The 23,751-nt window shown below is 40.7% G+C and overlaps 1 protein-coding gene across 5 annotated transcripts in view; it reads left to right on the top strand.

Annotated features, from left to right (window-relative positions):
• Window positions 1–274: 274 nt before the first annotated feature.
• The window catches only part of CEP41 (centrosomal protein 41), a 44,663-nt gene continuing 21,186 nt past the window's right edge, over window positions 275–23,751 (top strand). Inside the window, exons 1-3 of one of the 5 annotated variants that reach the window (XM_063708769.1) lie at window positions 300–594; window positions 13,506–13,569; window positions 19,513–22,624. In XM_063708769.1, the coding sequence (XP_063564839.1) occupies window positions 562–594; window positions 13,506–13,569; window positions 19,513–19,580 (165 nt within the window). In that variant the 5' untranslated portion in view covers window positions 300–561 and the 3' untranslated portion in view covers window positions 19,581–22,624. Of the gene's footprint in view, window positions 595–7,491; window positions 7,665–13,505; window positions 13,570–19,512; window positions 22,625–23,751 lie in introns of those variants that run through there. The other 4 variants (XM_019031676.4, XM_019031673.4, XM_004046218.5 and 1 more) reach the window with 4 other exon arrangements.

The following is a 23,751-nucleotide window of genomic DNA, read 5'->3' as shown; positions in this document are numbered from 1 at the left end:
TATTTTGCATAATTTGCATATTAACTTAACCAGAAAATAATAAACCATACTCTCCCATTTCTGCTGAACAACCCTGGCCCATATAATATTCCCTATTGTGGAATCAGTAGCCCAGATGTTTGGTTGAAACGGCCATAAAACGGAGCTGGGGGATGGGGAGTCTTGTGTTGTATTTATGGTTCCACGTTAGCTAAAACTCGTGTCTTGTCCCGGCTCTCAAGCCACGGCCCCCGCCCCCGGCTTTGCGCAGGCGCCAGCCTTCCCCTCCCCTCGCGCCTCTCTTCCCGCCCTGAGGCTGGAGCCGGCGAGCCCCAGCCCGGAACACAAAAGGCCTCGCTAGCCGGCGTCCCGCGTTGCCCTTGGCAACCATTGAGCGGCGTCTTGCCCTTCTGCGACCCTGAGATGAGAGAGTAAACGGGGCCCCCATTGGCCGGCCGCGGAAGACGGGCCAATCGGAGAAGAGGGTATAGGGAGGCGGCTGAACAAGGTTGTGGGGTAGGAAGCTAGGGTTAGAGGCAACCCGTGAGGCTAGAACCCCGAACGCGGTCGGTTGGAGCAAATATGTCCCTCCGGAGGCACATTGGGAACCCTGAGGTGAGGGCCAGGTCCCGGCCGGAGAGCCGGAGGGGGCGGGCGCACCGGAAAAGGCTCCATGTGGGCAGGGAAGAGCAGCCAGCGACTTCCGCCGCCCGGAAGGCGGGAAGGGGCCGGCGTGAGGAGGGGTCGGGATGCAGAGGCGGGGCGGGTCGGGATGCAGGGGCGGGGCGGGCCGGGCCTGGGGGGCCGCGGGGCAGCGTTCAGGACCCCGTTTTGAGGAGCGATCTCTCCCCGCGTACGCACGCCAGTACTTGTGGCTGCGAGGAGCGAAGTACCCAAAGACACAGCCCTTGCCCTCAAATGGCTTACAGTCTCGGAGTGACAGTTACAAAACAGAAAAGACAAAGGAAGCCCTGCACACTAATAGCACGTGTTGAAAGCCAGCCAGCATCTCTGATTGTGGGGATACAGGAAGAGCAGGAGTAAGCTGACCAAACCTTTGGAAAACGGGCAAAATAGGACATTAGGCTTACCCCTCTCTCCATAGGACCCTTCAGTTTCTTCATCTGTTTCACCGCTAGTCCCCTGCTGCATTTGTGGCAGTTTCAACAAACGTTATTGGAAACTTCCACGGTGCAGTAGGTGCTAGACGTACAAAGAAGACAAGGCCTCTGCCCTTTAATAAATTGCGTATAGTGGACCAGGCGCGGTGGCTCAGCCTGTAATCCCAGCACTTTGGGAGGCCGAGGCGGGCGGATCACAAGGTCAGAAGTTTGAGACCAGCCTGGCCAACATGGCGAAACCCCGTCTCTACTAAAAATACAAAAATTAGCTGGGCGTGGTGGTGAGGCGCCTGTAATCCCAGCTACTCGGTAGGCTGAGGCAGGAGAATCGCTTGAACCCAGGAGGTGGAGGTTCCAGTGAGCCGAGATCGTGCCATTGCACTCCAGCCTGGGTGACAAGAGCGACTCTGTCTCAAAAAAATAAAAAATAAAAATAAACAATAAATAAATTGCATCTAGTGAAGGAGCCTGTGAACAGAATTTGAGTACAGTGTGGTCGGGGAGCAAGATGTTACGAGAAAATAGGTAGGACTCAACTGAGGGAGTGAGAGAAGGGTTGTGGAGATGGAAGGGGTGGCAAGGCCGTTCATTAGCCAGGTGAAGCATCATCCCGGGTAGAACAACCCAAGTGAAGGTAAGGAGTGTGTGAACTCAGAACAGGCCCCTGTAGGAGTCCAGGCTTTCTCTGCTTTGCTGAGGTTCTTAGCCTTTATCCCAAATAGGAGTTGTAACTGTTTCATCTCTTGGTAGCTGCCTGGTACTAGGCTGAGAAGGCTGTAAGGCTGAGTCTAAGCCCTGCAAGAGAGCCACGGTCAATTAGTAATGTCTAAATGCTGCATGATCTCACTTATACGTGGCATCTTAAAAAGTCCAGCTCATATAAGTAGAGAATAAAATTGTGGTTACCAGAGCCTGGAGGGTGGGGGGAAGGAGGGCAGAAATGGGAAGATGTTGATCCAAGGGCACAAAGTTACAGTTAAACAGGAGGAATAGTTTTTGAGATCTCTGGCACAGCATGGTGACTATAGTTAATAATAATTACAGCAGACTCATAACCCCCAGTAGAAAATCCATGTACAACTTTTTACTCCCCTCCCCCCTGCAAAAAAAACTTAACTACTAATAGCCTACTATTGACTGGAAGGCTTACTGATAACAGAAACACTTGATTAACATATTTTGTATCTTATATGTATTATATACTGAATTCTTAAAGTAAGCTGGAGGAAAGATTATTATTAAGAAAATCATAAGGAAGAGAAAATATATTTACTATTCATTAAGTGGCAGTGTATCATCATAAACATCTTCATCCTAATTGTCTTCATTGCTAAGGGGCAAGGAAAAGGAGGGGTTGGTCTTGCTGCCTTAGGGGTGACAGAGGCAGAAGAAAATCTGGGTATAAGTGGATCTGCACAGTTCAAGCCCATGTTGTCCAAAGTTCAACTATATTGTAGATTTCAAAATAGAGTAAATTGTATATTTTATGAGAGTAAATTTCAAATATCTCACCACAAAAAAATGATAAGTGGGTTGATGGATATGTTAATTTGATTTAATCATTCCACATTGTGTGTGTGTGTATATACCAAAACATCAAATTGTACCCCATAAATGTATAAAGTTATGATTTGTCTATCAAAATATTAATAAAAATGTTAATATTGTGTATCATGGGGGTGGGAGAGATAGGGGAGGAGAATGGCAGTTTGCCACATATTTATCTTGTCTGCTGGTCAGGATTTGAGAAATTTTTTGAGTTATTAAAGGAGTGACATGGTCAGATTTGCATTTTAGGCAGATGGCTGTAGCTACATTGTGGAAGATGGGTTTGAGGAGGCTCCAGGACTGGAAATGAGATTGGTTAAGTGGTTACTATTTTTTATTTATTTATTTATTTTTGAGACAGAGTCTCACTCTGTCACCCAGGCTGGAGTGCAGTGGGGAGATTTCAGCTCACTGCAACCTCCACCTCCCGGGCTCAGGCGATTATCCAGCCTCAGCTTCCTGAGTAGCTGAGACTATGGCGCACACCACCAAAGCCTGGCTAATTTTTGTGTATTTTGTAAAGATGCGGTTTTACCATGTTGCCCAGTCTGGTCTCGAACTTTTGAGCTCAAAGCCACCCGCCTGCCTTGGCCTCCCAAAGTGCTGGTATTACAGGCATGAGCTACCGCTCCCTGCCAATAGTTACTATTTTGATAGAGATCTAAACTAAGGCCATTGAACTAGGGATGGAATCGAGGATAAATATTTACGGGGGCAAAATCATCAATACTTCCTGATTAGCTTTGAGAGATGTGTGATGGGTGACTTAAGTCTCAGCTTAGACTACTCATTGGTGCTGGCACCATGAATGAGATCAAGAATATGGGAGAACGAAAAGGAGGAATAGTTTTAGGAGTGTGGGGAAAGAGGAGCAAGTATGTTCTGTGTGGTTATGTTTGTGCCCGAGACAAAGATGCCCAGTTTACTGTCTTGTTTGAATAGAGCACAACTTCTAGTAGTTTCTTAAGAAAGAATTCATAAGAAATAGTTTTAAAAATTTATGTCTAAAATGTTAGGCATGTCTAAAAATATTCTACCTTAACATTTATTTGCCAGTGAGTTTGGCTGAGTATAGAATTATTGTTTGAAAATCATCAACATCTTTTTTTTTCTTTTTCGAGACAGTCTTGCTTTGTCACCCAGGCTGGAGTGCAGTGGTACAAACATGGCTTACTATATCCTTGACCTCCTGGGCTCAAATGATTCTCCCACTTCCTGAGTAGCTGGGACCACAGGTGTGTGTCATCGTGCCCAGCTCATTTTTTTGTATTTTTTTATAGAGATGGGGTCTCCCTATGTTGCCCAAGAGGGTCTTGAACTCCTGGGCTCAAGCAATCCTGCCTTGGGCTCCCAAAGTGCTAGGATTACAGGTGTGAGCCACCACACCTGGCCATCATCAGCATCTTGCAAAACATTGCTTAGTGGTCTAGTGTCTTGTGTTGTTGTGAAGTCCAAAGCCATTCTCTTGCTTCGTGACTGAATTTTCCTCTCAGGAAGCTTGTGGAACCTTTTTTTTTTTTTTTGTCCCCAGTGTGACTTTACAAAGATATTTATATTTTCACTCATTTTGATAGGCACCAGAAATTTATGTCTTTTTAGTCTGAAAATTTTCTTAACTTTCTCTCTCCTATTTTCTCCATCCTCTTTTTCTTGAATTCATTATTCTGATGTTCTGTATTCATATAGATAACCTATATGACTGGTTCTCTGATTTTCCTAACTTTCATCTCCTGTTTCCCTCATCTTTGTCTTTCTGCTCCCTTTGGGAGATTTAATTTTTATCTTCCAATCCTTCATTTTAGTTTTTAATTTCTGCCATCATGTTTTTAATTTTTTTGTTTGTTTTGAGATAAACTCTCACTCTGTTGCCCAGGCTGGAGTGCAGTGGTGCGATTTTGGCTCACTACAACCTCCGCCTCCCAGGTTCAAGCGATTCTCCTGCCTCAGTTTCCCAAGTAGCTGGGATTACAGGCACCTGCCACCACGCCCAGCTAATTTTTTTGTATTTTTAGTAGAGACGGGGTTTTACCATGTTGGTCAGGCTGGTCTTGAACTCCTGACCTCAAGCCATCCACCTGCTGCCTTGGCCTTCCAAAGTGATGGGATTACAGGTGTGAGCCACCGTGCCCAGCCCATGTTTTTAATTTTTAAGAGCTCTGTTTTTTGCTCTGTTGTACTTTTAAAAAACGTTTTATTTCAAAATAAGTATAGATTCACAGGAAGTTGCAAAAAAAATAGTACAAAGAGGTCCTATGTATCCTTCACCCATTTTCCCCCAATGATTATATTTTACATGAGTACAGTACAGTATCAAACTAGAAAATAGAAATTTGCACAATGTATGTATAGTTCTAGGCCATTTTATCACTTGTATAGATTTAATCAAGATTTGCATATATGTAGATTTGCAATCAAGATAAAGAACTATTGCATCACTAGAAATATCTCCAAGCTACTCTTCTGGTCACACCTACTTTCTTCCCTCTCATCATCCTAACCCTGGGTAACCATCTCCATAATTTTGTCATTTTGACAATATTACATAAATGGAATCATACAGTATGTGACCTTTTGAGATTGGCTTTTTTTTTTTCACTCAAGATAATGTCCTTGAGTCGCATACAAGTTGTTGCATGTAGCAGTAGTTCATTCTTTCTGGTACCTGATCAGTATTCTGTGGTATGAATGTACAGCAGTTTTTTTGTTTTGTTTTGTTTTGTTTTTTGAGACGGAGTCTCACTCTATCACCCAGGCTGGAGTGTAGCAGCACCATCTCAGCTCACTGCAACCTCTGCTGCCTGGGTTCAAGCGATTCTCCTGCCTCAGCCTCCTGAGTAGCTGGGATTACAGCTTCCTACCACTGCGCCCGGCCAATTTTTTGTATTTTTAGTAGAGACAACGTTTCACCATCTTGGCCAGGCTGGTCTTGAACTCCTGACCTCATGACCCACCAGCCTCGGCCTCCCAAAGTGCTGGGATTACAAGCGTGAGCTACTGTGCCTGGCCTGTACAGCAGTTTTTTAACCATTCAACTAGTATAGGACATTTTGGTTGTCATCAGTTTTGGGCTATTACAAATAAAGATAACATTTGGGTATAACTCTTTGTGTGGATGTTAATTTTCATTTATCTGGGATAAACGCCCAGGAGTACAATTGCTGGGTTGTATGGTAAACATATGTTTAGTTTTATTAGATACTGCCAAACTTTTCCAGAGAGGCTGTACCATTTTACATTCCTGCCAAGGGTGTATGAGAGATTCAGTTTTTGCATACTCTTGGCAACGTTCAATACTGTCAATATTTTTTATTTTAATGGTTATAATAGATGTGTAGTGCCATCTCATTGTGGTTTTAAGTTGCATTTCCTTAATGGATACCAAGCACATCTTTTCATGTGCTTATCTGTCATCCATATATCCTCTTCAGTAAAATATCTCTTTGTGTCTTTTGCCTATTTTCTATTTTTCTTAACTGTTGAGTTTTTGTTTCCTTTTGTGTTGTTGGTGATGACTGTAAATATTATTGCAAAACAAGGAAATGTAGGATTACATTTCCTTTCTTACTGCTTTTTGTTTTTTCCTGGAGTTTCTGTTTCCTTTATTTTTAATTCTATACTTTTAATGAATAATTCAGGACATTTTCTTATGTCACTACTTACTATGTTTTCATAGTTATCTTTTCCAAAACCTTCTCTATACATTTGAACATGTGTGTGATTGGGGGAAGGAGAGAAATATAAGAGTTGTATTTTGTAGTTTTGTTTTACATAAATGTTACAACATTGTATATATAGTTCTTTGACTTGATTTTTTTCACTTAACAATATATCCTGGAGATCTTTCCATGTCGGAAAAATATACCTCAGTGTAATGATTTCCTTTTAACTCTTACCTAAGTATTTGGTGTGGTTGTATCACAGTTTTGTTTGTTTATTTGTTTTTTTGTTTTGCTAGTTCTGTAAGACCTCAGTTGTACAAATGGACTGATATGATTTGATTATCCGTATACTTCAGTTATAGCCAATTTTGGTTCTTATTGCTTTTCTTCCCACTCTTCTCCTTTGACTATAGACATCTGCTCCCATATATTTAATGTATATCTTTCTAATTCAGCAGCTGTATTTTTCATATAAAACAGACATTATTTTGTGAGCTTAAAAATTTTACAAAAATAGTGTTATGCTATTTGTATACGATTTGCTTTTATCATGCAAATTATGCTTCAGATCCATCTATGTTGATAAATATGTCCAGTTTATTACTTTACCTATTGTATAGTAATCTAGCATGTGACTAGAGCACATTTTATCTATCAGTTTCCCCATGGTGGTCATTTAGGTTGTTTTTGACTACCTGCAGTTACAAACACTGATGCAATGAATAGTTTTACTTTTGAGTTTTGAGAGCTCTTTATATATTTGAGATAGTAGTCCTTTGTCAGATATGTGCTTTGCAAATATTTCCTCCCAGTCTGTAGCTTATCTTTTCATCTTCTTAACAGGGTCTTTTGTAGAGCAAAAAGCAATTTTTTAAAAAATATATTTACTTTTTACATTTTTTTTCTGTAAGAGCTTTTTTGAGATGTAATTCACATAGCATATGTAACATTGGTTACAGTGGTTGTGGGGAATGAGATAATGTAGGTAAAATGCTTAGTGCCTGATGATATAGTAAGTACTCAATAAATGTTAGCAGCATTACCATGTTTCTTGTTGTTGTTAAATCATCTCCGGCAAATAGAACAATTTGTTCTTTAAACTTGCTTTTAAAGTGGCTTTGCTATTAAAAATTTCTCCACTTGGAATACTTTCCATTCCTTCTTCCCATCTTTTTTATCCACAGAAGATCAACCCTTAAAACATAGCTCCAGTGTCCATTCTTCCATGAAGTCTTTCTTATCACCCCCAGTGGATGAACAATCTCCTTTGACATTCCTCCCTAGAGCCCTCCACGTCCGTGCTGCCCACGTGGCACCAGCATGCACACTACATGTTGCTCAGGTCTTCATTTGGCAGGTACTTGTTGCTCTCTCATTAGTAGAGGGTCTTGTAGTAGGTACAGAGATCTACAAGATAGAGCCCCTGTCCCAAGTGCAGGAGTAAGACGTGTGAATGGTACAAAGAACTGTGAATATTCAGTCAAGGAAGAGATTTCCATTTGACTAAGGCCTTCAGAGGAATCTTCCCAGAAAATAAGTTTGCCCTGAGTCTTGGAATTCACGTAGAAGTGAAATAGCTGGGGTGTGGTGGGTAGACAGGGAGGACATTTTCTTTTATGTAAACCCTCAAAGGGTCTTTGACATTTTTGGTTGTTTTCAAAGAGCCTGTAATGATACCACAAACAGGAACTTTCTCAACTTCCTGCCTCTTCCAGATGAACTTCATTCTGACCACCTACCTATCTTATATCTTTATCTTAAATAGATCCAAAATTGACCCTGCTGTCTGGACTCTGGACCTCATCCTCTCCCACTTTCTCCATACCATTTTCAACCTCTCTTATCTTGCCCATTAGCCTGTATATACATCCTCAAATCTCTCCTTTTTTTTTTTTCAAAACAAAATAACAGCAACAAAGATTATTCCTTAGCAACTCTCTTAAGGGAAAAAGAAAAGATCATCCAGCTACTGTCCTCTTTCCTCCTTCGCCTCTCATATACTTGATCTGCTGTTTTTTGCATCTGCCCCATCAGTTTCCCATAGCTGCTTCCACCAGGGCTGTCAACAATGTCCTGGTGTGCTAAATTCAAATTCACTTTTCTCTTGGTCTCTTACTTGAACAGCATTCTTGTTCACTTGTTCATACTTGACCTCCTGTTCTCTGACTTGACAGCATTGTTCACTGTTGGCCGCTCCCTTCTTCCTGATTTAATTTTCATGACCCACTTTTGTATGGCCTCTTCTGAGTTTCATCCCAGGTGCCTCTCCTCCACCTGACCTTAAATGTTGGGGTTTTTTAGTCTGCACTCTCCTCAGGATGATTTTGTTCATTTCCATGGCTTCCTCTGCTGCCTGTATGCTGACAACTCCCAAATCTTGTTTTTTTCTAGCCCAGGTCTCTCTCCTGATTTCTAGATGCAAATAGCCAACTAGGTACTTCCATTTCGTTTTTTGGGTTTTTTTTTAGTGAGAGTGTCACTCTGTCACACAGGCTGGATTGCAATGGCAGGAACATGGCTCACTGCAGCCTTGACCTGGGCTCAAGGGATCTTCCCACCCCAGCCTCCCGAGCAGCTGGGACCACAGGCACATGCCACCATGCCCAGCTAATTTTTTTTTTTTTTTTTTTTTTTGTGGAAACAAAGTTTCCCTGTGTTGCCCAGGCTGGTCTTGAACTCCTGGGCTCAAGCGATCCTCCCACTTCGGCCTCCCAAATTAATGGGATTACGGGTGTGAGCCACTGTGCCCGGCCGATAGTTCCATTTTGGACAACCCACAGATATCTCATACTCAGCACGCTGCAACTGACCATATTATGTTTTTAATATGTGCTTCCTCAATTCCCTTTTTTGGAGAATGGTATCACTGTCCTGTTACTACATGAGTCAATTTTAAATTATATTGATTTAACATTTTAAAGATTTCTTGAAACGGTCTCTTCCTCTTCATCTTTACTACCACTTCCTTACTTCCTTAAGACTACAGATCCTCTTAGCACGATAGCCTTTCAACTGATTTTCATGCCTCCTTTCTTGACTCATATTCTCCATATTGCTGCCAGGGTCACCTTTCTAAGACAGAAATATAATCTTGTCACTCCTCCTTCAAACTTCTTCAGTGACCCCTCATCATCTTCACCAACCTAGGCACTATTGGCGTTTGGGCTGGCTAATTCTTTGTGGTGGGGCTGTCCTGTAATCGTAGGGTATTTAGCAGCACCCCTGGCCTCTACCCACTAAGATGCCAGTAGCACCTCCTACCACCCAGTTGGGACAACCAAAAATGCCTCTAGATATTGACAAATGTCTTGGGGGTACAAGGAGCAAAATGGTACCTGTTCGAGATCCACTGATCTACAGGATGAAACCCAAGTTTTTTTAAACATGTATGCAAGGCTTTTTGTGATCTGCCCCTGCTGCCTCTCCAGCATCGTTTGTCCCCGTATTTCCCGCTATGCTCCAGGCCGGCCAGTTACTGTTAGATTGCTGAAAACTGTTGGTACTCCCTCTAGTCTTCACTCTTTCGCCATGCTTTTCCCTCGCCAGAAACCCCGTAGCTCTCACCCACTACTCCTTTAGCTTGACTAACCTCCTCAACCCTCAGAATTCAGCTCAGAAGTGGCCTTTCAAGAAACAGTTCTTAACTCTTTTAACCTGGATTAGGTGCCAATCTGATGTGCTTTTGTCACACCCCCTCCTTCCCTTTCCTTGTTCCTCATGCAGCCTGGCGTCTGTTTATCCACTTGTCTGTCTTCCCAGCAGTCAATGAAAGCTGGATGGCAAAGACTGTGTTTTTCACCTCTCTGTCCTCAGCACAGAGGCTTGCCCCCAGTAGGCACTCAGTAAATGTCCACCAAATGAATGGTTGGTGCTAAGTAAGTCTTTGTGGAATGAACAGTCTTCCTTGAAAACAGCTTCTTTTTTCAGCTTCTTCACTTTGCACCATTCCATCCTGTTTATGTAATTGAAAGAAAGCCAGTTGGTCAGTAGGTCAAAAAGCAGTCACCCCACAAAGCAAGAATTTTAAATAAAAGTATGTCAGTCCCATAAAATCTATGGTGCTCGGCTTGCAGTGGAGCACAAATAGTTTTACATTGTGGTTGGTACTAGAAAGTCAGGAACAAGAAATTGGACTGCAATGGGAACACAGAAAAGAAACTACATTTTTTTCTCTTGCAGCATATGGATTTCTCATTAGTCTATGTAAGGGAAAACCGGGGGCGGGAAGGGCTCAGCCACTACAGCTGTCCACACTCTCTCCCCTCATCATTCTGCTGCCACCACACCTGGTCCCCAGAGACACCCTCACTTCTTAGCTATTTTGGCTTAGGTATGGACAAATCCCCTTGGTTCAGCAGAGACTAGCCTGGAATTTTTAAAAGAAGCTTTGCTAGGAAACTAGTGGGAAAAACAAAACAAAAGTAAAAACAGGAAATAGAGTATAGAAACGATAAAAAAAATACAGAGTGCAGAAAAAAAATCCCTTAGCCCAAGATAACTGCGATGTAGTATTAGCGTTACTTGACTCAATTTACCAGGCACATACTTTCCCTGTTTTTTGTTTGTTTGTTTGTTTCATTTTGCCATGATATTGTCTGTCTCTGGAGAATTTATACTGAAGTCTGGCTTTTCAATCTTTGTATGTTTTCCTTCTTTTACTCAAGAATCTGCTCTGTCTTTCTCTAGGGAAGGAATTGAAATTGGCATTATAGTTACTTTCTCATATAGACAAGTTACTGATCATTTGGAGAAACAAGCTTTCCAACCTTTTTCTAAGGATAAAATAGCTCAGTGGTTCCAAACACAATCTGAGGACCGATGCTAAGAGTTGGTGATAAAGATGTGACTTGCCTGGGGTGAAGTGAAAATCACAATGTCATGAATGGTTTTTAATGACACTGAAGGACTGACCCTTTCACTCTGGGATTTTTTTTTTCCCTTTAGATGTTAAAATAGCAGATAGTTGTTGTAAGGCTTTTGCTTTGGTTTTGTTTTTTATGTCCTTGGCAATATTAAAAGGTGCCTCTAGTTTTAAAAAATTCTCCCTGGTCCTGAAATCCAAAACTTTGGCCAACAGATATTTTGTAAGACACTAAAGTATCCCGTATTGTTTGTATGCTTTGTGGGTCATTTGAACCGTTATTTTATAGGTAAATGTTTATTCTGCAATCTTCCTGACAGAGTATGCTGTAGTTAACTGTTTTCAAAGGCAAAGGATGCAGTTTTTATAAGTCCAATGTTCTCTTCTAAGGAACCAGATAGTTGCTGTAATACAATCTTCATTTTCGGTATTCACTTATTGACTGAATATCAATAAGTGTACTTACCATGCACTAGGTCCTAGGCGAATACAACCAGAGTAAGTCATTGTCACTGCCTTCAGGGAAATCCTAGACTAGGGAAGAAGATTGAGGTTTAAACAATGGAGCGGGCTGTGAGTACTCTGGGAGCCAGGGAGAAGAAAGTGCCTAGTTCTGTACTGGACAGCTTTACAGAGGACATACATTTTGCCCAAGGAGTAGTGAAGGAAAGGCATTCTAGGCAAACATCTGCAAAGACTGGCAACCTGAATGAGTGTGCTGCATTAAGGAGACATTCCCAGCAACTTCAACATGGGAACATGAGGAAGGGTGGCAGAAGATAAAGCCAGAAAGACATTGCAGTAATTTCATGTTCCACAGCTACCTGTTACTGAAGAAAGGACTTTCATACCTGCAGGCCAGAAAAAGGCCTGAGCAAGAAAGTGCTATTTCATAATATCTTTGTTCATTAGCTTCTCCTCACTTAATGGCTTTCACAATCGCCACTCTAATTTAATGTGGGTTAATGTCTTATGCTTGGATTCAAAGAGTTAACTACCAGACAGCAGCACAAAGGAGACCTGACATATGCATTTTTGCTGACCCTAAACTTGAACTGAGCCCCAGGTGAGCCTCAGCTGCCGTGAGAGCAGATGCCATGGTCGACATCCCTGGAGCTACAGACTCTGGGGAGCAGCGGGAGCCTGCCCACCTGGGGCCTGGCCTGCCCACATCTGGAGCACTGTGCTTCGGGCTGGATCCCTGCAGGGGAGAGATGGATAAAATCTCAGGGGTGTCCAGAGGAAATGGCCTAGAAACCATCATAAAGAAAGTGAAATGGAAGAGGGTCAGGACAACTGCCTTTGGTCATCTTAACAGATTTCTTGAGGCAGAGGCAGATGACTTACAGTGGGTTGCAACAGTGGACTGAATGAAAATTGGAAAGACTGATTTGGGCTCAATGTAAGAAATTATTTATTTATTTATTTATTTATTTATTTATTTTTTTTGAGACAGAGTCTCACTCTGTCACCCAGGCTGGAGTGCAGTGGCACGATCTCGGCTCACCGCAACCTCCGCCTCCTGGGGTCAAGTGATTCTTCTGCCTCAGCCTCCCAAGTAGCGAGAGTATAGGTGCGCATCACCATGCCCAGCTAATTTTTGTATTTTTAGTAGAGAAGGGGTTTCACCATGTTGGCCAGAATGGTCTCTATCTCCTGACCTTGTGATCCACCTGCCTCGGCCTCCCTAAGTGCCGGGATTACAGGTGTGAGCCACCGAGCCTGGCCAAAAAGTAATTTTTTAGGCAGCTTTTTTTTTTTTTTCTTATCAGGTAGTGTGCTGAAATGAGTTTGATGAAATATGGAAGTGTTCTGACAGAAACAAGATAAATATATTCAGCTATGGAAATGCTGTTGAAAAGAATCCTATATTGAAAAGACAATTGGACCTCTGGAGCTCATTCCATCTTTTTTTCTTTTTTTTTTTGAGTCAGAGTCTCTCTCTGTCACCCAGGCTGGAGTGCAGTGGCATAATCTCACCTCACCTCGGTGGAGCCTCTGCCTCCCGGGATCAAGCGATTCTCCTGCCTCGGCCTCCCGAGTAGCTGGGATTACAGGCGCCCATCACCATGCCTGGCTAATTTTTGTATTTTTAGTAGAGGTGGGGTTTCACCATGTTGGTCAGGCTGACCTCGAACTCCTGACCTTAGGTGATCCGCCCACCTCGGCCTCCTAAAGTGCTAGGATTACAGGCGTGAGCCACCATGCCCGGCACCATCTTTAATTTCTAAGAAATTTTAGCATTTTTTTTCCATTTTTAAAGTATCTGACTCCTGACTTTACCTTATCCTTATTCTTACATTAACCCAATTAATTGTGAATTTCCTTATTTTTTAGTATCTGATGAAAAGGATACCACAGAACCCAAGATACCAGCATATCAAATCAAGACTGGACACTGGTGAGTAAAGATTAGAAAATTAGAATTAAAAAAAATCTAATAGCTAATTATTGACAGAAAGCAACCCCACATATCTGGTATAAATCACAGCTAAAAGTTTCTCACTGTTTTGCCTGATGTCTTTCTGGGCTCAGGATTTATCCTTGAAAGATGTTTTTCAGATTATCAGTAAAAATTCATATTTACATAATTTAGCTTATTATTCCTTACCACATAAATAATATAAACTGAGAAAATGAAATTCCAGAAATCAAAACCATTGTTCAGTAAGTTTCAGGGCTGAAGCTAAATAAATACCAGGAGGTCAGCCTCTATTTTGGAATACCTTAAGTATATTCCTTTAAACTGGCAGTAACGGATTAGACACATGCATATTTGTTCAATGCAGTGTTTGCAAAGTGCTGACCATATGGCAAGTTATGGACCATGAGAGATGTAAAGCTGAGTATGAATTGTGTTTTTTTTTTAGTTAAAGAGTTTAGATTCTAGCGGAGGCAGACAGACTTGAATGAGTAACTGAAATACCAGTCAGAATTTAATTAGTGCTGCAGTGCAGGTAAAATGAACTGCTTATTTCCACGCTGTTCCCATTTTTCAGTGTTGTGATAAAGACTAGCTGCCCAGACCCTAGTGGATTTTCAGTCTTGTGAGGTTTTGGTTGTTTGTTTTTGTTTTTTTTCAACCTTTTAAAGCCTGCTGTGGAAAATTCACGTGATTAAAATGGTTTCGCTAGTGGATTGGGGTACTGTATGCCTTTAGCAATACCGAATTTCCCACTAGTAACCTCAAGACAATTGAGAAAAGTAAATGACGATGTTGACTTTGTTTAAATCATTTTGTTTATTTTGTTTCTCTTTCTCCAGTCTCCTTCAAAAAATCATTATCTTCCATTATGCATGTTCCTTCATATAAAATAGACTTAAATTCAGTGTTTTAAATTCACCTCATTTGCAGATGCTATTTCTTGGTACCTGTCATTCAGACATTTCCATGCTGTACAGATATTTATCCTTGCAAATATCCCGCTTGATGGGCAGGTGAAAATATTATCTCTGTCTTAGAAGAGGAAATTGTGGCACGGGGATTTTGTGATTTATTCGGAGTTCAATAAAGGAGAGAGAACTAGGATTATATACAGGATGAGGAAGTCAATATTGGAGATCTGGTGCCAAGTCTGGTGTACTGTTTCTTAGGCCGTACTGTTCCTGTATTTCCCCCAAGCCTTGTTTCTTCTGCCACAAAAACCCTCAGCTCTTTCATCTCTACCCATCTAACCCCTAATTGCAACTGTGATCCACCCTTCTGAAGTAAGTGATTCTGTGAGGTAAGCACCTAGATTTAAAATGCTGTATTTTTTCTGAGGAGTCTAGATATTGTTTTACAGACTACTATAAAGGAAGGAATTTCTTTTGGAATCTGTATACTTTCTTATAATTAAAACTTTAAGAGCTGAGGTTTATTTCAGATATATAGATTTGTCTATGCCTTCATAGTTTGTTTTTTTTTTTTCCTCCTGGAAATTAAACTGGGATTTGTGAAGGACAGCTCCCTTCTTCCTTTTTAATTTCTCAGTTCATAACCAAAATTTGACTCAATAATGGTGTCTAAGATTAATTTCATTTTTTTGATATTGAGATAAAAGTATATCTGCTTTTTATAATACATATTAAATACATATGTCCTTTTATATCCTGAGATTTTTAAACTGGCTTTTTTGTTAAACTTTTAATTTTAACATAATTGTAGATACATATATATTTTGTAGACAATAATGCAGAGAGATTCCATGTACGCTTTACCCAGTTTCCCATAGAGGTAACATTTTGCAAAACTATAATGCACTATCACAACTGTGATATTGACATTTGATACATACAGTCAAGATACAGAACGTTTCCATCACCACACGGATTCCTTATGTTGCCCTTTTATAGCCACATCCACTTTCTACTCCCACCCCTTAGCACCTGCGATCACCAGTCTGTTCTACATTGCTGTAATTTTGTCATTTCACAAATGCTGTATAAATGGAATCATACAGTATGCAACCTTTTGGATTGGCTTTTTCACTTAGCATAATTTTCTGGATATTCATCCAGGTTGTTGCATATATCAGTAATTTGTTCCATTTTATTAATGGCTGGTATTCCATGATATGAATGTACCAAGTTTAACCATTCACCTGTTGAAGGACATCGGGGTTGTTTCCACTTTTTGGCTATTAAAGTGTAAGTGCTATAAACACTTATGCACATATTTTTGTTTGAACCTAAATCTTCATTTCTCTGGGATAAGTGCTCAGGAGTACAACTGCTGGTCACAATGTAGTTGCCCATGTAGTTTTTAAAGAAAATGCCAAGCTGTTTTTTAAAGTGACTGTACCATTTTACATTCCCACCAGCAATGGATGAATGATTCATTTTCTCCACATCCTTGTCAGCACTTGGTGTTGTCACCAGCTTTTATTTTGGCCATTCTGATAGCTGTGTGGTGGCATATATCACTGCAGTTTTGTTTTGGTTTGTTTTGTTTTTTGAGACAGAGTCTTATCCCGTCACCCAGGCTGGAGTGCAGTGGCATGATCTTGGCTCGCTGCAACCTCTGCCTCCCAGGTTCAAGTGATTCTCCTGCCTTAGCCTTGCAAGTAGCTGGAATTATGGGTGCGCACCACCATGCCTGGCTAATTTTTGTATTTTTAGTAGAGATGGGGTTTTGTCATGTTGGCTAGGCTTGTCTCAAACTCCTGCCTCAAGTGATCCACCCGCCTTGGCTGGGATTACAGGCATGAGCCACCGCACCCAGCCCATTGCAGTTTTAATTTGCATTTTCCTGTGGTAATAGTGAACATCTTTTCATGTGCTTGTTTGTTTTCTGTATACCTTCTTTGGTGAAATACCTGTTCATATCTTTTGCCTATGTTCTAATTCGTTTGTTTGCTTTTTTACTGTTGAATTTTGAGAGCTCCGTATACATTCTAGCTACTGATCCTTTGTCAGATATATGGTTTGCAAATATTTTTTCCTAGTTCATAACTTGTCTTTTCATCCTCTTAACAGGGTCTTTGGAAGAACAAAAGTTTTTAATTTTGATGAGGTCCATTTTATCAGCTTTTCCTTTTGTGGATCATTATTTTGTTGTCTAGTCTAAAAAGTCTTTGCCTGGCCTCGATCCCAATGATTTTTTTTTCTACCATGATTTTTTTTCTAAAAGTTTTATATATAAGTTCATGATAAACTTTGAGGTAATTTTTATATAAGAGATGTGACTCACATCAAGACTAAGTTTTTGCTTATGGATATTCAATTGGTCTGGTGCCATTTGTTAAAAAGGTTACCTTTTCTCTATGTAATTTCGTATTTACCCTTGTCAAAAATCAGTTGGGCATATTTACGTGGGTCTATTTCTGGGTTCTCTATTCTGATCCCATGATCCATGTGTCTGCCTTCTGCCAATATCGTAATATTGATTACTATAGCTGTATAGTAAATTGGATACTTAAAATTGGTTAGACTGACTATGCCCACTTCCTTTTTTTTTTTTTTTTTTTTTTTGAGACAGGGTCTTACTCTGTAGTCCAGGCTGGAGTGCAGTGCTGTGATCTTGGCCCACTGTAACCTCCACTTCCTGGGCTCAAGCAGTTCTCCCACCTCAGCCTCCCAAGTAGCTGGGACCACAGGCGGGTGCCACCGTGCCCAGCTAATATTTTTGTATTTTTTGGTAGAGACGGGGTTCTACCATGTTAGCCAGGCTGGTCATGAACGCCTGACCTCAAGTGATCCACCTGCCTCGGCCTCCCAAAGTGCTGAAATTACAGGCATGAGCTACAGTGCCCAGCCTTTCTTTTTCTTTATACAGTTATTTTAGCTATTTTAATTCCCTTGCCTTTCCATATGAATTTTAGAATAATCATATTTACATTTACTTTTTAAACGCTGCGATTTTGATAGGAGTTGCATTAAGCCTGTTTGTCAACATGGGGAGAATTGACATATTTACTATGTTGAGTAACCACTAGTCTACTTTCTCTATCTATGGATTTGGCTATTCTGAACATTTCGTGTAGATGCAATCATACAGTATGTAGCCTTTTATGTCTGGCTTCTTTCACTTAGTGAAATGTTTTCAAGATTCATCTATGCTGTAGTATGTGTCGGTTCTTCATTCCTTTTTATTGCCAAATAATCTTCTGTTGTATAGCTATTCCACATTTTGTTTACCCACTCATCAGTTGATGGATATTTGGGTTGTTTACACTTACTGGACATAGTGCTGCTAAGAACATCAGTGTACAAATTTATGTGTGAACATGTGTTTTTAATTCTCTTGGGCATATACCTAGGACTTGAATTGCTTTTCATATGGTAACTGTATGTCTAATTTTTTGAGGAACTGCCAAACTGTTTTCCACAGCAGCCACTCCACTTCACATTCCCAGCAGCAATGTTGGAGGGCTCTATTTTCTCCACATCATCACCAATGCTTGTTATTGTTCATCGTTTTGATTACCATCTTTGTGGGCATGAAGTGGTATATTATTATGGCTTTGATTTGCATGTTCCTAATGACTGATAATGTTTGAGCACCTTTTTATGTGCTTTTTGGCATTTGTATATCTCCTATGGAGAAATGTCTATTCAAATCATTTGCCCATATTTATGTTGGGTTATTTTTCTTCTTATTTGTTGAGTTATAAAAGTTCTTTTGGCCGGGCGCAGTGGCTCACACCTGTAATCCCAGCACTTTGGGAGGCCGAGGCAGGTGGATTGCCTTAGCTCAGGAGTTCAAGACTAGCCTGGGCAATACGGTGAAACCCTGTCTCTACTAAAATACAAAAAAATTAGCCAGGCGTGGCAGTGTGCACCTGTAGTCCCAGCTACTTGGGAATCTGAGGCAGGAGAATCGCTTGAACCCAGGAGGCGGGGGTTGCAGTGAGCCAAGAAGGCACCACTGCACTCCAGCCTGGGTGACAGAGCGAGACTCCATCTCCAAAAAATAAAAATAAAAAAAGAGTTGTTTTATATATTCTGGATACTAGAGTCTTGTCAGAAATATGATTTGCAAATATTTTCTCCCATTTTGTGGGTTGTCGAGGGTTTTCTTTTTCTTAGCTGGAGGAGTAGCTAAGTACATCTACCCCATCTTTCTGGAAGCAGAAGTCTCCCAAACTAGTCTTGTAAAGCTTTTGGAAGGGCCAAAGTGTGTTTCATTGCTTAAAACTCACAGTATTTTAAAGTCAGTGTGGGAGAGAAATCTTATTCTAGTGTTCGATTTTTTTTGTTGTTTCAAATTTAGAAATTATTCTAAAGTCAGTTTAGGGGAGAGATTTTTATTTTAATGCTTATATTTCTGTGCATTTTTGTGACTTACCTCCCTGTGTATTCAGAAAAAGTTTTCTACCTGGTGTGCAGCAGCCTATGCATTATGTGCCAAGGTACAGATCCCTGCAGCCCTTTAGCCAACAGGGCCTGGATCAACCCAAACCCAGCATTGTATCCACATTTTATCATTGTATGTGTATCATGAGGTGAAAAGGGTGAGGAGTTAAGAAAACAGAAAAGGGACCTCATAGCCCAAGTAAGAGTACAGAGTTTCTACCTGTGGTTTGTTTCTAAGCTCCGCAGTCAGAGCATTGGAAATAGGCACAGGAATGAGTGAGCATTTCTCATTTTTAGGCTAAATAGATGGGTCTTTCATCTTTTCTTACCAAACAGCAAGCAATTCAGAGTAATCACAAGAAATCAAGAATTTCGTGATATTTCCTGTCTTCACCCAAATCACATTCTACTGAGTTCTTCAAAGACTGCTATCTTCCTCCTGGGTAAAGATTATTTTTTGATTTTATACCGCTGGCTCTGCTTCTCATATGAACTCAAACACTGAGTGCAGCCATGGCTAGAAATCTCAGAATTATTTTGAACTTCAAATATTTCTTTTGTTCCATAGGTGCCTGTGTGTATCTTACCAGCTCCCCAGCACTGCCAGACTGTGCCATGAATGGATTATGCTTCTGATGAAATCCCTGGCTGCGTTTTGTTCAGTCACCACCGCAGGGTTCTTGTATATTCTCAAGCACCCTCTCTGGGTTTCTGTTTTGCAGCACTGCAGGCTGATTAAGGGACACTTTCCAAACCACAGGGCTCTCCCTTTATTAGTCCCCACAGTCTTTCATTGGCTGCATTGTCCTCTCATTTCTGTCTATATTCAATCTAATTTCCAATTTCTTTAGCTTTCTGAAATTCTGTAGGCTTTCTCCACTCAGTCTTTTCTAGCCTTATTTTTGTCTTTTTAAAAATTCACCTTCCTTTTATTATCTCTAGACAAACTATTCATTCCCTCTTTTCTTCTTTAGGCTTTACTTTTCCTGAATATTTGCTAATAGCCTTGACTGTAAGCATCAAACTCATTATAGACTAGGTACTCTTCATTTTTATTTGTTGTTTAATTCTGTTTCTTCCGTCAAAGGAAGAAATATATGTGAAAGGCTTTTATAAACCAGAAAGCACTATACACACATATCACTTATTGAGGTTAACAAAGGACCACTGTGCCTCTTTTCATGCTTTCTGCTCTTCCGAGCCAAGAGAACTTCTCCATAGAGGAGGGAAATATTGAAGAAAAATAAAGCCATAGAGTTGTCTCTTAGCAACTGAGTTCGTGCCTTATAAATCTCATCTACTTTAGATTACTGCTGCACAAAATCACTTGCTTTTCTTATTGGCTCAGTATAAATAATGTTATTAAATTATAGGAAAACAATGGAAAAAATCTAATGAATGACTCATTCACTGAATCAGTTGCACTCTGTGTTTGCACAGCACTGTTGCTATAGTCGGGTTGTTTCTTCCTCTTGATTCTAATTGTAAAGTTTTGTTACATATCTTTTATCACAACTTTAGTTGTAACTAAACGAAGTAGAAGCTAAATGCTACCTTATACATTTCTAGGTTGCTTAAGTCGTGAAGCAATATGAGTCATATATGTAGCACATAACATATACTGTATATAAGTCAAGTTGTACATAGTTTAAAGAAAATCAGGTGTGCAGAAACTCAGACCAAATTGGGAAGTATTTGCATTATAAAATAACTCATTATAAGGATTTTTCAGATAGTAGATCTCCATAGTAAATTTCATTCAGCAAATGTATATTTTTCCTTTTTATTTATTTATTTATTTATTTATTGAGATGAAGTCTCGCTCTGTTGGCCAAGCTGGAGTGCAGTGGCATGATCTCGGCTCACTGCAACCTCTGCCTCCCAGGTTCAAGCGATTCTTCTGCCTCAGCCTCCTGAGTAGCTGGGACTACAGGTGCGCACCACCATGCCTGGCTAATTTTTATATTTTTAGTAGAGACGGGGTTTTACTATGTTGGTCAGGCTGGTCTCGAACTCCTGACCTTGTGATCCTCCCGCCTTGGCCTCCCAAAGTGCTGGGATTACAGGCGTGAGCCACTGTGCCAGGTCTAGTTATTTATTTATTTATTGTAGAGATGGGCTCTCACTGTGTTGGCCAGGGTGGTCTTGAACTCCTGGCCTTGAGCAATCCTTCCACCTCAGTCTCCCAAAGTGCTGGGATTACAAGTGTGAGCTATCACACCTGGCCTTTTTTTTTTTTTTTTTGAGATAGAGTCTCACTCTGTCACCCGCATTGTAGTGCAGTGGCACATTCTTGCTCACTGCAACCTCCCCTTCCTGGGCTCAGGGGATCCTCCTACCTCAGCCTCTCAAGTAGCTGGGACTACAGGGATGTGCCACCATGCCTGGCTAGTTTGTGTGTATGTGTGTGTTTTGTAGAGACGAGGTCTCACTATTTTGCCCAGGCTGGTCTGGAACTCCTGGGCGCAAGCAATCCTGCCTCCTCAGCCTCCCAACGTGCTGGGATTGCAGGCATGATCCAGTGCACCTGACCATCATTCAGCAAGTATTTTTGAGTGTCTCCTATGCTAGACAATGGAAGGGATAAAGATTATGCATATGTGTGTGTGTGTGTGTGTGTGTGTGTACGTGCCCATAAATAGTCCTTGGCTTTCTGTCTAGTAAGGTAGGTAAGACAATACAGTGATAAATGCCTTGTGAGTTGTAAGCCGAGTGCTATAGAGGCTCAGAGGAGGGAAAGGTCACTTCCTGCTGAGTGAGCTATTACGAGTATGTGGCAAGGTGATACGTTAGAGAATGCAAGACTAAGAGTTTGTCAAGTTAAGTAATTAAGGCAACATTAAGAGGTAGTGAGTTGGTGTCCAGTGCTAGAGCAAGGAGTTTCAGCTTTAGTTAGGAAGCAATGGGGAGCCACTGACTTTTTTTTTTTCTTTTTGATCAAAAAGTCTTATCTGGGAAAATGTATCTGGCAGTAATGTGTAATTTCAATTTTTTTTTTAAAAAATTGGTTCTTGGACAGTCTTTTAGGCTTCTTTTGTATGAAACAAAGCCATGTTTATAAATAAGTGAATTATGAAATGGATTCATTTCCAATCTTTTTAAAAGGTAGTCAGAAACTATCTTCAGATGCAATTAGATACAGTAAGATAGGCTGCGTAGTTAAGATATAAGCAGTTTACAAAGTGGGATAATAATGCTACTTTTCATACTTTCTCAAACCATTTTTAGGGGTATTTTTGTGTCAGCCATCCTGCTATCTCATTTGTCCAATTAAAGCAAGGAAGAAATCCTCCATTCTCCTTTTTTCCCCATTCTTGGATAGAATGAATGTCTATAGTGAAAAGAACTCATCAGTAGTCCTCTCAGATTTGGTCTGAATTTCACCAAATATTTGTATAATTGCAAAAAACTTGTTTCTCAGCCTTCTCCTTTAGGGGGAAAACAAATAGAGGGCATGATGGCCTACCTCCCTGCATTGTGGTGAGGGTCAGCTGATACAAGATAAAGTGTTAAGTGTAATTACCCTGAAATGTTTGTAATTAATGGAGAAATGAAGTGTAGACACTTTGTTAGTAGAAACCACTGTGGTTTGGAAATGCAGTGTTTCAATAATAAAGACTGGATAAATAAGGTTGTGGTTTGGAAATGCAGTGTTTCAATAATAAAGACTGGATAAATAAGGTTGGCTAGTGTTTTCCATTCTTCAGAGAATTTACAACACAAGATGATCCCCACCTCTCACTATTAAGGAAGTAGCATTTCCTACAAATTTACCTCATGATTAATTGTGTTTTTTTACAACAACACAACAAAAAAAGATGTGTTTTTCAGGAGGTTGGAAATGTGAATCCTGGCTTAGTTACTAACTTGCCATGCCACCAGACAAATCAGGTGTTCCTTTTTGTCCCTCATTTTCTGACTAGATTGCCTAAAGCTTCCCTAGCCGAAAGAAACTACCTGCCACGTCAATAACATGCAACTGTGGGTGACTCAGGGACATATAACCTAAAGCTACTGGGTAAAATATTTTAAGAATGAGACTTGGGAAGCTGAACAGCATACTGATTTGCCGTCTTCTTCCCCCATTGTACTGACCAGGCAAGTCCACGCCTGAGTTCAGAGTTGCAGTGGGCAGGAGAGATGTGTGTCCAGGAAGAAATTGTGGCTTCTGCTCTGAAGATCTGGTCACATCTCGGGTCAATTGCAGTTTGAAGAACCTAGGAAAGACTGTATTTGGTTCTAATCTTGGCGATATTTGGGCCTCTTCTAAGAGGTATTCAGTGTCTCTCTTGAGAAGGCTTAGGCCTTCCCAGCAGCCCTGACTGCCTTCATTTCTCTTGGAACTTCCAGGTCCAGGCCTACTCTGAATCCTCCTTTCTGGTCCTGGATACAGAGAGTGTATGTCTTAAGATCAAAAAAAAGAAAAGAAAAGAAAAGAAAACAATGGTGGATTTTTATTCCATGATGAATTCATGGTAAAGATTTAATAATAGCCAATGAAATAAGTTGTTTTTTTGAAAATGTATTTTGGGTTTCAGAGCAAGGATTTCTTTTTCTGCTTCTGACCCAAACATGAAGAAAAGTTCAGAATAGTCCTTGAAAATGTCAGTTCATGCTACTATTAATTGAAAGCATTTCTTTTATCTGATGTTGGGGCTGCATCTGACTAGATCCTCTCCTGGCTTAAAAAGTTAGGAGCACAGTTTTAGAAATGAGAAATTATTTTGAATGTTTTCCTTTTGCCATACCTTTTAGGTGACAGAAAGAGCTTCCTGCGTTGAATTGAATCAAATCGAAGCATACCCAG

This window comes from Gorilla gorilla, chromosome 6, assembly GCF_029281585.2.
Source record: "Gorilla gorilla gorilla isolate KB3781 chromosome 6, NHGRI_mGorGor1-v2.1_pri, whole genome shotgun sequence".
NCBI lineage: Eukaryota > Metazoa > Chordata > Mammalia > Primates > Hominidae > Gorilla > Gorilla gorilla.
Note: the sequence above shows the minus strand (reverse complement) of the source record. Positions and strands in the feature narration are given on the sequence as shown.